A 13,791-nucleotide genomic window follows, 5' to 3' on the forward strand; every position below is an offset into this window, starting at 1 on the left:
CCCAATCCAGTTTCTGAAGGGTAACAGGCATTGGCCAACCATCTACAGCCTGTATTAAATTGAGGCTTTTGAGTCGGTTTCTTCAAAGCTTTTCTCAACAAAGAAGTGTAGTCGTCTGCCACTGGAATGCAAGGTGCAGATGTATTCTGAGATTCTCATATACCCCCAACAAGAGCTGGATCAAGCAATGGAGAATGCCGACCAACTATCTTGCAGACGCGATTTCAAAAAATGAATGGTCAAATATATGTACTTTTATGTTAACATTTTATTGACTAAAAATGCGTTAAACACGTTCAATTCGAACGAAAACAATTTCGTTCAGAATTAGCTACTTAGGTCGGCTGACTCGATTTCCTTCTCATTCATTCCCGTAGCATACAGTGCATTACTCTGTTGAAGCCCAGCGTCCATTGACTTCAATGGGGCTGCTTTAAACAGTTTTTTTCAGTGCTTAGAAACAAGACGGTCATTGGATAATGCTGCGATTATGTCCCGCCCACGGACGCTCAGCGTCTCTGGGATGAATGGAGGAGTGGGCTGGCCTGGACTCTGAGCGTCTGCTTGATGATTGGAGGGTCTGTCATCTCTTTTTAATCCACTTTTATGTCCTAAAACGCTCGTTTTTTGGGGTCGACAGCTTATAAAAACGTATTTCTTGTATTTTTTTTTAGCTTGTTTGCTATACACATTGTCACATATCAGCTTTTAGACATTTTTTTTTTTTTATAAATCATAAATGACAAGGAGGCGGCAGCTTCTCGCAATGCAAAGAGACGGTTGGTGTGGGCGTGGTCTTCAGATTATGACACGTATCACTCTGTGTCTCCATTTCCAACTCAGTCCCATCGCGGATTTTGCATGTGTAGTCGAAAGACAAACTGCTGCAACCTTCATCGTATATTTCACACCACATTCATTGTTTCACTTTAACATAATTCCCACATTTCCTCCCGTTGAGTTAAATATATATATATATATATATATTAGATCGTTTGTTCATTAATTCATATAGTCTGAGCCAGCTAGCAAACTGCACACGATGGCAGACAGTGCTAATATTGTCGACCTGATTTTGGCAAAGCCATTAGAAAGTCTTCCTTACGAGGAGAAACTTAGAATTAAACAGCAGGGCAGATCAACACCTAAGATTGATTTAGTGCAAAAGATAGGGAAAAGTAACAGGTCTTTTCAGCTCTCCTGGTATGACAAAGTTAGCTGGCTGACTGGAAGTGCTGTGAAAAAGAAAATGTACTGCTGGCCATGTCCTGAAAAGTTATGGCGATCACTTTGATTCAGGGAGACTGAGGTCTGAACTTCAAGTCCTGTATTCAGATCAGGACTTGCAGAGTAACAGGGGAAAGCTGTGTGATTACTTGGTGTTCCTTAAAGACATGGAGTTGGACAGTGCAATGCCTCAGCTTTACAAACTGTTCTCATTAGTGGCAATAATTGGAGCTACATCTGCAGGTGTAGAAAGGAGCTTCTCCTGTGTAAAGCGGCTCAAGTCCTACACCCGTAACACAATGGGCCAAGGCCGTTTAAGCAGCCTAACTCTGCTGGCCATTGAGAGGACACTGGTCAAGTCACTGGAAAAGACGCCTAGTTGGTACGACAGGGTTACAGAGCATTTTCTTGAAAAGGAACGTAGGGCAGAATTTACATATAAATAAATGGACAATTTTTATGATTTAGGCCGAAAATGAGCTTCCCCTCTTTAAAAGATCAGCAGCCGCCACTGCTATCTTGGCTATACTAAATACCCTAGTCATAAGGGTTTTTGAAAAAAACTCCTTTTTCATTGTTGGTTCGTCCTCAACTACTGCAGACTCTGAACGAGTACCCTCATCTTGGATGGATGCAATGGATGCTCATGTTTTAGGACTTTTGGCTCCCCTCTCTTTGATGATACCCAACAGTCAGGAGAAGGGAGCCAAAAGTCCTAAAACATCAGCATCCATTGCACCTTCCCCAGGATGGGACTGTTGCCCCTTTATGATACCCAACAACTGCGAACAGTGATATATGATATAAGACCCCTCTGGGTCACCCCTTGTGACTTTGTTTACATACTGTAAAGTCTCTAGAGAAGGGGGAACGAAGGTTATCATTCTATTTAGACCATTAGTGACGGTCAGAGTGAGGTTGAAACAGATCCAGTAGGCACCACAACATCGAGCGAGCTGTCCTCCACTACCTGGAGATTCTCACCTGAAGCTGAGATAGATGCGTTTGTAGAAAGATTAAAGATCAATAAAGTCCGCAACCTGCTGGATTTAATAATGATTTTCACTAAAAAGTGCACACGTGCATAAAAAACTTTGCTGCAGTGCTAAAGCTGTGAACAGAGGAAAGCGCATCAGCCGCAATAGTAAAAGTCCCGTCCTACAGTAAAGTGTCAAATGTTGATAGGGATTCTCTTTGAAAGGGCATGTACAGTAGGTATTTTCCTTCCAAAATGAAAAGGCAAATAACCTATGTTTCAGGATATTAGTATTTTATTATTCTTGGTCATGTTTTATTAAAAATTGCAAACACTAGTGTAATAAAATAAAAGCTAGTGTCAATGTTAAAGAACTTTATAGACAAGTTGTCAATAAATGGCATAAAAAAGTGTTTATAATGTCGAAAATATGGCTGCTGAGTGTTGTGAATTCTTGAAGGTGTCATTACTTCTTTGGTCCCGTCTAATTGACATGCATTGCAAAAAGTTTAACAAGATCAGTTTAAATAAAATATATAATAAATCTTGGATGTAACTGTTTGCAAAAAAACTTTTGTATTTTGCTTTAAAAAAAAATAAAGACAATTTCAGACCTTATAAGAAAACGTTTAAATCAGCAACTTAAGGTAACTTTCTCATTCATTGTTTTTACAGTGGTTGGATTATGAAAAACATTGATCTCAATATGGGAGCCTCAAGATCTTTAAACAAAAAGCAAACATGTATGTAAACGAATGCTATTTTAGGCTCTTTATATGTCAGTACAGATATTTGGATTCATGCATTACTTAATGAAGATTTCTCAATTCTCCATTACTGTCAGACCTTTTAGAAATTTGCTTTTTTTTCTGTCTTTAATTTTGACTATTATGTGTACTGTATAGTTGAAAGGCACCAAATGTGGTCCTGGAACAGTAATTTTATATTGCAGCTATTTTTGCTACATTTTAAGTGCAATCTGCTAAACTGTATACAATCTAAGACAAATTGAGATAGAGCCTACAACAAGTCAAACTCATAATTTTTTGTCAAATATCTTTACAACAGAATCTTGAAAATTTGAGCTGAATTAACTACATTTAGGGTACAGTAGATATCAGGTTTAATTCTTGGTTAGAAAAAAGTCTAATTGTGACCTTTGACAGTATATCTTTTTAGATATCTGTTTTTCCCATTAAAATAGATAGCATAGGACCAAAGTCCCTTTTCTGGAAAGTCATGTCTCTCAGAGGCCATTCATAAAGCCTCCAGGCAGCTTATTCAGTAATACAAGATCAGACTACCTGAATAAGGGTAGACCAAATTGATCTATTGAGAAAATGTAAATATTTTAAGAATTGGCAAAAACACTCGGCCCCTAGCCCATTAACTTATCTTTCACGGGTATAAAGAAGAGCATGCTTAAACTTGTGAATAAGATAATTTGCATTCAAACGACTTAGTTACCTTGTAAAATCGATAAAAGGAGAGGAGATTGTGCTGGAAAAATATGTCTAGTGAGCGCCATGCTCACATTAAGACTTTTTTATTCTCAAATTGCACTAAAAATAATAGTTGCTCCATCTACTGCACAGGTGCAAAGGCTGGTAAGTTTTCCAGGACAGGAATGTCGGACTTCATGTGGCGATTCACATCGGAGTTGAAGCAGTACATGTTGTTTAACAATTATAACGGTTTTATTGAGTGTTGCATTTTTCCAGTTCACTATTCACCACTGCAAATCGAGTACACAAAAATACCCAGATAATATGATTCCACCATTTTTTTATGAATATTTGTAAAATGCACATTATACGGTCCCATGAGAGCTCAGGTGCTGAAAATTCTGTGAAACAGGGCTCTCTTTTAAGCTGTAAGCAAATAGGTACCGAAAATGTATTTGTATTCTTTTCATTTCAAACTTAGCTCATTTAGCACTTGTTTCAATTTTTTTGTGGCTGTTGTTGGTACATCACAAGTAAACAAACATGCAGTTCACTGGCAACTGGAAAGTTTTATTTGCATATTTCAGCAAAAAACAAAACAATACTTCTCTATTTATGGTGTAAGGTTTTTGCACTACTTATATTTAATGCTTTCTTTGCATGGTAACCACTAATATAAAAAGTTGTTCTTGAGAATTGCTTTTATCTTTAAATATCTTTCCCAATTACCTTTTTTGTACATCTTTTTAGTGTTCTGTTAACAGGATACACAAATAACTATACTGTAAAAATTTGCTGTAGTTTTGCCAGTAACTTACTGTAACTGTTTTAAACATAAATTTACGTAGTTCTTAAATTTTCTTTCATAAAACAAGACTAAATATATTGGGTCACTTCTCTTGTTGTGTAAATATATCGTGATTTAAGATTTAAATATTTTTTTATTTTTTCAAGACAAAAATGCTTAATAAGAATGTCATTTTTGAAGTGTAATGCCAGTGATGAGACCAGTCTGTTCTTGCTCCTTTTGAATATCAAAAGTCAAATTGTTTTAATTTTGGTTAAAGCAGTACTAATAGGAAAGTAACCTACAGTAAATTATTGGGAAAACTGCTGCAAAACTACAGCAAAGTTTTAAAGTGTAGATTCATTAATGCAAACGATATAGGTTGTTTTCAACCCTTTGCCAATAAAACAATTGTATTTTACTGTTTTATACAAACTGGTATATCAAAGAAATTTTTTAACAATAAATTCCCTTCATATTGATTGTTTCCTTTTTGGCAAAATCCCTTATTTCACGGCGTAACCAACAATGTGTGGTCGCAAGATGAAAAACAGAGGGGGCTCAATATGGCGTAACTGTAGATCAGAGAAGCCAGCTGCCTCTAGGTGCTTCCAAGTGGCACGAGTTGTCTCACAGCCATCGCCAAAATAGTACCTAACAAACACATTTAAATGTAAGTATAAATATAGCCCTTTTATTTCAGAACACAAATTCTGCACAACTTTTCTACTGGAGATTTGCATTCTCCCATGCCAGACCTTTGTTTACATGGCAATGTGTTTTCTAACCAATATTGCGCTCTATCCTCAAGTTTGAGTAGGTGAACACCACCAAAAATAGATTAAGCCATGTTCAGTGAGAATATTTTGCTATGTTTTAAAATATATATCTTGCTTCCACTAACCATTGTTGTAAAATCTGACATCAGGGTATAAATATGCAAAAAACTTCAGACTTATATTTTGATATCCACGTGATAGAAAACACCCTAATTTTATCTATTGAGTAAAATGTAAGGGGGATCCTATGAGAAGATCTACTGAGTATTTGTCTGTTTAGTGTGTGTTTTATATTACCAAAATGGCTGTAGAACATGTTGGAAAAAATAAATCCAGCTTGATGGGTCAGACACCACATGCTCAAGAAAGAAAAAGGCTCCACCCTGAAGAAGAAAAAAAAAAAGAGTAATGTTCTATAAAACACCTATTGTTCATTTTTATCTCAAAAGTGAGAGTACGGGTTTTCGTTTTTTAAAACAATCTGATTTGAAGACAGTACTCTGTATAATGACATCATGACATATAGCATATGTTTCTAATGACATTACCAGGGCTCTCAAGGCTCGCCACACTTTGTATTTCTCACGCAGAGAAATTAGCAGGATAAAGCCCACCAAGTTGCGCCGCAATTAGAGGAATCAAGTTCCCTAAAGGGTTCAGAAGGCCCTGCCAAACACTAGCTAAACAAATAAAAATATATAGCTACCGAACAGCCAATCAGAAAATAGCATTGCTGTATCCAGTTAAGATTTGGATATTCCGGCAACAACAATGTTTACATTGTGATTCCAACGACACATTCTCTGATTCACGTGCTCGCTGAAGTTGCTACAGAAGAGGACAGCTGTCACATTGATTCACATCTCGCCGAAGTGGCTGCAGACTGATCGACGTGGGAGAATACCATCTCCTATCAGTACAGTAAATCATCTCATCATTGCTGGGGAATGTCCAGGCAGCTGGTAGGTTAACTAACAGTTTGACCACAGTATTTGAACTAGCCTAGCTAGTCCTTGCTAATTTCAGCAGCTAAACTGACACTTGTTTAGTATTAATTCTGATTCAGAAGGAAAGAGAAGGAAAGGAAAAACAAATTATGGAATATTAATTTGCCTTTTCCCTGACATCTTTGAAATAGACAATTATTGCATTTGTCTATTTCAAAGATGTCAGGGAAGAGGCAAACCAGCATTCTTTCATGCTTCGCTCTGAAGGATCAGGCTAGGACAGAGGAGGAGACTGTGGAGAAGACAGTAGTGGAGGCAGTAGATGACTCTTTTGAGGAGGCAGTGGAGGAGACAACTAGGGTGTCAATAGAGGATGAGTCCGTGAAAGAGACTCTGGAGGACGTCATAGAGAGACAGTGGGAAAACCCACTGGAAACAGGGAAAAAGAGAGGATTAAGAAGAGAAGCCACCTATAGGTGTTTCTTTAAGAAGGAGTGGTCAACCTGATGCCTATTCATCACAATGGGAACCACCAAACCCTGTGCTGAAGGCCTCAAAACCTGCTACCAACACCTACAATAAACAAGTTGACAACACTAACCATTCTCTCTCTCTCTCTCTCTCTCTCTCTCTCTCTCTCTCACACACACACACACACACACACACACACACACACACACACACACACACACACACACACACACAGAGAAACCTGCACTAAGAAATGCTGAATTAAATAAATATTTTGTTTTATTTGTACGAACTCATGCGTCACATTTTTCAGACGAGTCCCCGTCCCCACCCAAACCGCCGCCGCGAAAATTTCACGCATTACATTAAGCAAATCAAAGATGAATAGACATGAATTTGCAAATATGCTGTGCAACCTGTAACGGTACACCGACGTGTAGCAGAGAACGTACTGCTTGCTTATGTAATGCTAATCTTTGGCCTGATCTTCGGATTTTTTTATCAGTGATCGTGTTCAATAACTTGCGCAAGGACCACCGTTTTTCAACATTTTAATGTTATTCACAGATCACTGGACTGAACACATGTTGATTTAACTATAACTTACAGGCCTGAGAACTCTCTTTGACTCCTGCAGAACCTTGGGAATATCACTGACGGAGCACAGAACCAGTGTGCACACCACAGCATCCACAGAGTTGTCCTCCACTACCTGGAGATTCTCACCTGAAGCGACTACGAAATTGTCATAAACGAGGTGGTCGTTCTTCGCCATACTTTTCTCTAGGTAGGTTCGAAAATAGGGGTTTTGGTCGACGCATGTAATTTTGGAGCCATTCGGATAGTACTCAAAGTTCGCCCCGGTTCCACAGCCGACCTCCAAGACCCGCAGAGGGCCGTTTGGAGGATAAAATTTAGACAAGTTTCGAAATAATTCCCTTTTCTTGTCGTTCATTTTGTCATTGTACGAAGACACAAATCCGGACATTATTACAGGAAAGACGCGTTTGTAAAAAGATAGAAGTCCAAGCAAATCCGCTATCAGAAGTGGTAAGGTTATGATTTTCACTCCAAAAGCGCACGCGTGCATTAAAAACGCCATTTTTTACAACAACTCCACGGCACTGACTGGTTCGTTTGATAAACAAAAGGGGAGTTGCTTCGAAACCACATGACTACCCAGTCATCGTCTGCGTCTAGAACGTAATATTTGGACAACGGCACAATGCAGTAGTGTGCCAACAGATGGCGTCCGTGTATAAAGAATCAGAGCAGGGCGCCATTTCTCCGTAGTTTATTCGACGATTCTGTGGCGGCTTAAGGCTAATTCATCTGCCTGTCCGCCCGTTTTAACAAAAGTACTTATTCCTTAAATCCTCCATGGTCACATAGGCTTACTTGATGACATTAGGTTAACAGTAATATCTTTAAGCCCTGAGATTCTGTGTTACTTGCAACACTGTCTAGAAACAAACATATTTACACCTCTGACAACAGAACAAACATATTCTCTGCTAGTTTCTATTATATCTGCAGACAGTATCAAGTTGAAGTCTGCTATGCTCCATTTGGATCACAAACAAAGATAGACTTCAGCACCAAGGACAGTGTCCAAACCCGGCCACGGCTGGTGGCGCATTGCACATCACACTAGAAAAGATGCTCGTGTGGCCCAGAAGGGGGAGTGGGCAATAAAGTAAAAGTCTAACATAACGGTATTAGCGGAATTTACTAAAACCCTTGACCACTTAAAACCAGCTTCCTTAACACTGCTCAACCAACCATATTTGATAAATCAACCCCACAAGCATACAGAGATTGACCAAGCTTTTTCCATTCCTGATCACTTTACCAAAACACCAAGTATTACTACATGTGTTTATTCTTCCAAAATTCAGTATTTGTTGGTCTAAATGTTTTCAGTATTACGGATAACGCTGTGTTTGACATCAGATTTAAAACAAGGTTTTCAAGAAAGTACAGACTGCTTATAACATTTTAAATGATACAAACCCCCAAAGAAGTTTTAGTATTTTCTATGTTGTATCAATTTCAGTTAATTCCAGAATTTTATAAGAAATATTGCCATTCACTCTCTGATCCTTCAGACCATCTACAGTGTTGACACTATATATTATGGAAAAAAAACTTTTATTTTATGAATATTGCTTTCCAAGTCTTGTTCTTCTTTTTTTATAAAACGTCCGAATGTAACTGTTGAAATCCAATTTTACATACATTCAAAATCAAGGAGGCAACTGTGCAGACAAATTAATTTAAATAGATGATGTTTTGTGTGGTAAACTGAGCTAACATTGTGATTGATAGTCCCTTTAAGCGATGTTTCGCTTACGTTGCAGCCTTCCTTCGGTCAGTACGGGAAGTCGGAAGTAGGGTACTTGCAGACGCTCCCTAACAATTTGCTGAGAGTCATCAATTATGCAGGCTAGCCGTACGCACTGGGAAGGAAGATAGCGGCAACAATATGGCGACATCCGCAGTTTCTCATGGGTCTTTTAAACATTCGTAGGCACGCAATATCTACGTGGATCGCTCTTAATGCGGAAAAAGTAAGTCGACTTTCTCTTGTCTACAGCGCAAGTGTTGTATTTTAGTCAGGTGTTTATAGCCCATTCGGAGCGTGCCTCATACCTGGACTCATCTGCCGCAGAGCGGTCTCTCTCGCTCAGCATCTTTTCTGCTCGCAGATGTGGATTGTCTTGCTGCAGAAAACGCAGGAAAATATCAATTTACACGCCTGACTCTACTAACAGTTATAGTTCTGGTCAAATGGAGTGTATGCGAAGAAACTAAAAGTCAGTCATAGGTAAATGAGGGTGTTGGCCTGGCCATGAAAACATAACATTGGTGTCTGTACCGAAATGTAGAATGTACGCATAGGATGGGACAGGCAAGGGAGACCGCTGCAAACTTTATTGCATGGGTTTATTTCGCTAGAGAAGACCCAGAACGCCGCATGACGCTATTTTAAGCATTCAAATGTAACGTGACAGTGTTTTGCAACACAACATGTCAATATCACTAATGTGGCAGTTTTAAGTCCCCCTGCGCCTGCATTCCCCCTCCCTTTGAGTCAACCTCGCCATACTTATTTGGGCTAGTCTCCTTAGAATCTGCACGTTTCCGATTATGTCGTTAAAACGGCACCTACCGTTCTCGTTTTCTCCTCACTCCGACAAGAAGCGAGGCGAAATGATGAGCCTCGTTGTGTGTGGTGTTGCGGCTTAAATCAGAGGGAGGACAGTCAGACTGTACGGGTGTGGTGTGGAGTTTCAAATGTTCTTGAAGTGTTCAAATAAAATGAAAATAAAAACATCCCGGAACAGAAACTCGAGACATGATAAGACATTTCAGGCAATGCTGTCTGAGACGTCAGTGGAGATTTAGTTATCACTTATATTTCACAGATTGATTCGCTGGCTCGTGCCTTCACACGAGCTTCACTGCAGTATTTCAGTGGAGAGAGTGGGGCCCACGCGTGAACATACAGTTGTCATAATTACTGCAAACAAACTTGGACGTATCGGTCTGGTAACCCCACAATATTTAGTAGAATTAGATGCACAACGCTTGTAATTAATCGAGATGGGCAAAATATGCGAAAGTGGAAGAATATGGGGTATCAAATGAAACGCAAACCAGAAGTCTGATTTGTGTAGTTTCAAAAGATTTGTTAATCGACATGTCCCAAGAAGTAAATGTGTTCAATAACCAAACATATATCAGAAAAAGCCAAATGTATATGAGAAATATACTCGGAAAACAAACATTTCGAGTTCGCCTGCTTTCATATGTGCTTTGGTTTAAAACACAGAGTTATTATCAAATTTTATGGCCTTTATTCTCCACACGGGACAGGCTGTGGGGAGGTTCTTCCTCGTGACAGTTGTGCTCCCCCTCCCCTTAATGTACAGTGCCAGAGGCCGATCATTCACTTTCTGTATCAGTTAGTTATAGTCAGAGTCACGTACTAAGAAAACGTTTTAGTCGGAATGTTTGATGGTTTAAGGGAGCATATGTGGATTTTCTCAACACCTAGAGGACAAGCGTGAGCTCGCGCAAAGCAGTGCTGAAAAGAACAGCGCCACTAAGGAGTCAAGTATTCGACGGTAGTGTGTCGCCAGAGGACTTTTTGTCGGTTATTAGATGCTTTCTAAAAAAAAACGGCGTGTTATTCGTACGGATTGCGGGAATTTGTAGGGATATCTCAACGACGGGACCGGAATGTTGCTTTTACGAGGGAGGGACTAGGCAATGACTTTGCTTTTAAGGCATGTAAGTATCCTTTCGATTTGGCATCGATCATTTTCAAAGAATGTTATAGCTATGCTGGTTTGATTTTCTTTTTTGATGCTTAACCATTGATTCGGACAAAATATACCATTTATAAAACAGTTATTGGGTAAACAGTAAACACCATAGCATGTAAGGAGAACATACAATGATTTTAAAGCAATTGTGTATAGGACTTTTCAGGGCTGGTCTCTCTGACACAGCGTGTCGTTTATGTAGGCTATCACCTTGAGCCGAGGCGTCTCTACAGAATCCAGGTGGGTCGCAGAAAAATGACTCCTGCCAAATTGTGATTTACCCATTCCCCACTAACATTAGGTGCTAGGATTAGGTGTGGGGGAGAGGTTAGGATTAGCTAAAGGGGAGTCGTAATCTGGCGGGGTGTCAAAATTCGGCAAAACACAAGGAGACTTGGAGGTTGGACAGAGCCCTCATGTAACCTGAAACGCACGTCATTCTGTTTACTGTGTATTTCGCTCATCTACTACACAGTTAGTCTTTGGCATGAAAATTTCATTTTCGCTTTAGCTGACATTTTTGCTGTCGACCTGTAAACCATGTGTTTTAATGGTGATGAAGTCGCCCGGCATAAAGAGCGATGTGATGTCACGTGATCTTGGCACTTGAATATTGATTTGGCCTGTGCTGACTTAACTGAATCAGTTTTTTGTGTATAAATAATTAACTTACTGTGTCATTAAGGGTATATAGAACAAGGAATCAGCATTAGACATCATATCAAACTATCTCATTTTTACAAAGAATTTTGAATTTGAAAAAAAAATGTTTGCTTGATACCTGATGCTTAGCTGTCACATATAACACTTAGTTCAGATGTCATTATTTTGGTGTCAAACACTTTACAGAAAATAGTTTGCTTGTGTGAAATGTCTCTAGTCATTTTACTTGTTTATTTTGTCCTTAAAATAAGTTGTTTGTACAGCTTTAACCACTTAAGTGTAAATGCAGGACAGGCTTGCAAGGTGAAATGCATGTAAGGGGCATTCTGGAAAAGGTATAGCCCACATTTGGGAAGCCTGAGGAACTGTAGGGCTTGGAATACTGGAGTGTGACCAAGCAGTACTGATGTCATTCACAGTTTTTATGTGCCATAACATCAATCATGTTGAATTGTAGTGTACTTCATGTACAGAGCTCCAGCAATATAACAAATTTGCCAAAAGCTCAGTGATAAAAATTAACATATTTTAAAAAGAGTGCCTGTGTAAATAATTCTGGTAGATTGAAGTTAAGGGTTTGAATGTTGTAACTTTATGACAGCCCTATGTGAGTCTAAAGTTTAAATTCTAGACTCCGGGTTCGTTAATGTGTTTTTTTTTCTTCCCAAAACATAATTGACACATTGTATTTAATAATATCAGTATTATTTTATGGAGTTTTCATGAGATTAAACAAATTTTGCTGATTGAACATATACACTTACACCGTGAGTCTACACTGGACGCAACGCGACACGACAACCTGGTTGTTCTTAATGGTTTTGTCGCCGCATCCAGTGTGGAAATAATGTAAAATTATAATCTAATGCGTTTCTAATGTCTTTTGTCGTGTCGCGTCGCTCTGGTCGCGTCCGGTGCAGACACAGTGTCATAGTGGATTTCTGAAACAGGATTTCTCTCTGTTTCTTGATGGAGACTAACAGCCAGATAATCATTAACCATTAATCATTAACCTTATGTTGTTTAAAACTCTGATAGCTTTTATTGTTTTTCTGATCCAAAATGTACAATTTTTTTAATAAAAAGTTTTGTTTTGGGGGGTACAATGAAAGCTTCAAATATACATGAAATATACAGCCATGAAAACAAATTTGTACACCATTTCAAAATTATTTTTAGTTTTTCTGAATTTACTATATATTATGTGTTTAGGTTAAACTATTATTTGTGTTCCATTCTGTGAACGTTATCTCCCAAATTTCAAATAAAATTCAAAGTCATGTTGTCAGTCTTGCTTTTGGATGACTTAATTGTTTTTTAATTGTTTTGATTTTGATGAAATTCAACAGATGCTGGACTGGAATGGCTGCAATACATGTAGAAATGCTGATTAAATAAAAATGTGGAATTGGAAAATATAAATAACACATCTGAAAACTAATAAAACAATGGCGTAATAAGTAAAAGTAGATAAAGTCTATGTTCAGACATAGACAAATAAGTCTATTTTTTATATAAGTGAGTTTCACTTATATAATCTGTCATTTTTACATGTAATACCTTTAATTAAAAAAACTTTTAAAACGTCTTAAAAAAACAATCGAGGTGTAGACAATTAGAGTTGTGCTGGTGAGGAAATGTTCCCAGTGAATAATAAACTTATTTTGATTTTCAATGTTAGATATTTAGATTATTCCCTTTCCTTCAACAAAAAGTATTATTAACATTACTCATCATTATCAAAACGAATAAGACGTGAGACATGATATACTCGCGTATAACACAAATAAACAAATAAAAGTCTTTGTTTAATTCACTTACTTTAAAACGAATGCTTAATTTGTGGTTCATTAATATTAAATTGAACACAAAAACATTGTAGTTGCCTAAACATACTTTTACTGAAACATTATTATAATACTTATATCCATAACATGAATAAATAAAAGATCTAAGAAATAAAAGAAACACTTTTTAGTTTGTGGTTTATATTTGATGAAAACACAAAGTAAATCAAAGACAAATTTACTTTCCTTGAACGATTTATTTTATTAGCAAATGTACATTTGCGCTCTTATCTCTGTCATCCTGTCAATCATTGCGCTGTTTCCCTGTCCTCACGCAATCTCCCGACATAATAACTTGATTAATTTAAATATATTTGT

The 13,791-nt window shown here is 38.0% G+C and overlaps 2 protein-coding genes across 4 annotated transcripts in view; one reads left to right on the top strand and one right to left on the bottom strand.

Annotated features, from left to right (window-relative positions):
* Nucleotides 1-4,197: 4,197 nt before the first annotated feature.
* On the bottom strand, nt 4,198-7,780 carry LOC130425330 (N6-adenosine-methyltransferase TMT1A-like). The gene is made up of 3 exons (XM_056751588.1): nt 7,240-7,780; nt 5,512-5,597; nt 4,198-5,089 (listed from the first exon to the last, which is right to left on the bottom strand). The coding sequence occupies exons 1-3, from the start codon at nt 7,732-7,734 to the stop codon at nt 4,942-4,944; spliced, it is 729 nt and encodes a 242-aa protein (XP_056607566.1). The 5' UTR covers nt 7,735-7,780; the 3' UTR covers nt 4,198-4,941.
* A 1,293-nt stretch (nt 7,781-9,073) lies between these two features.
* Nucleotides 9,074-13,791, top strand: part of scn8ab (sodium channel, voltage gated, type VIII, alpha subunit b) — a 55,905-nt gene continuing 51,187 nt past the window's right edge. For 2 of the 3 annotated variants that reach the window (XM_056751110.1, XM_056751112.1), the window contains exon 1: nt 10,874-10,928. The gene's annotated coding sequence lies outside the window, so the exon portion shown is untranslated. Of the gene's footprint in view, nt 9,203-10,873; nt 10,929-13,791 lie in introns of those variants that run through there. The other variant, XM_056751111.1, reaches the window with a different exon arrangement.

The sequence above is a fragment of the Triplophysa dalaica genome, chromosome 6, assembly GCF_015846415.1.
Source record: "Triplophysa dalaica isolate WHDGS20190420 chromosome 6, ASM1584641v1, whole genome shotgun sequence".
NCBI classification, from domain to species: domain Eukaryota; kingdom Metazoa; phylum Chordata; class Actinopteri; order Cypriniformes; family Nemacheilidae; genus Triplophysa; species Triplophysa dalaica.

Bases quoted from the DNA above. Each gene is read 5' to 3' on its own strand.
- LOC130425330 (XM_056751588.1), bottom strand. From the start codon at position 7,734: ATGGCGTTTTTAATGCACGCGTGCGCTTTTGGAGTGAAAATCATAACC. The intron at 5,598-7,239 runs GTAAGTTATAGT...TTTCTTCTTCAG, and splicing joins CAAAGAGAGTTCTCAGGCCT to GGTGGAGCCTTTTTCTTTCT. The intron at 5,090-5,511 runs GTAATATAAAAC...TGTGTTTGTTAG, and splicing joins CATGTTCTACAGCCATTTTG to GTACTATTTTGGCGATGGCT.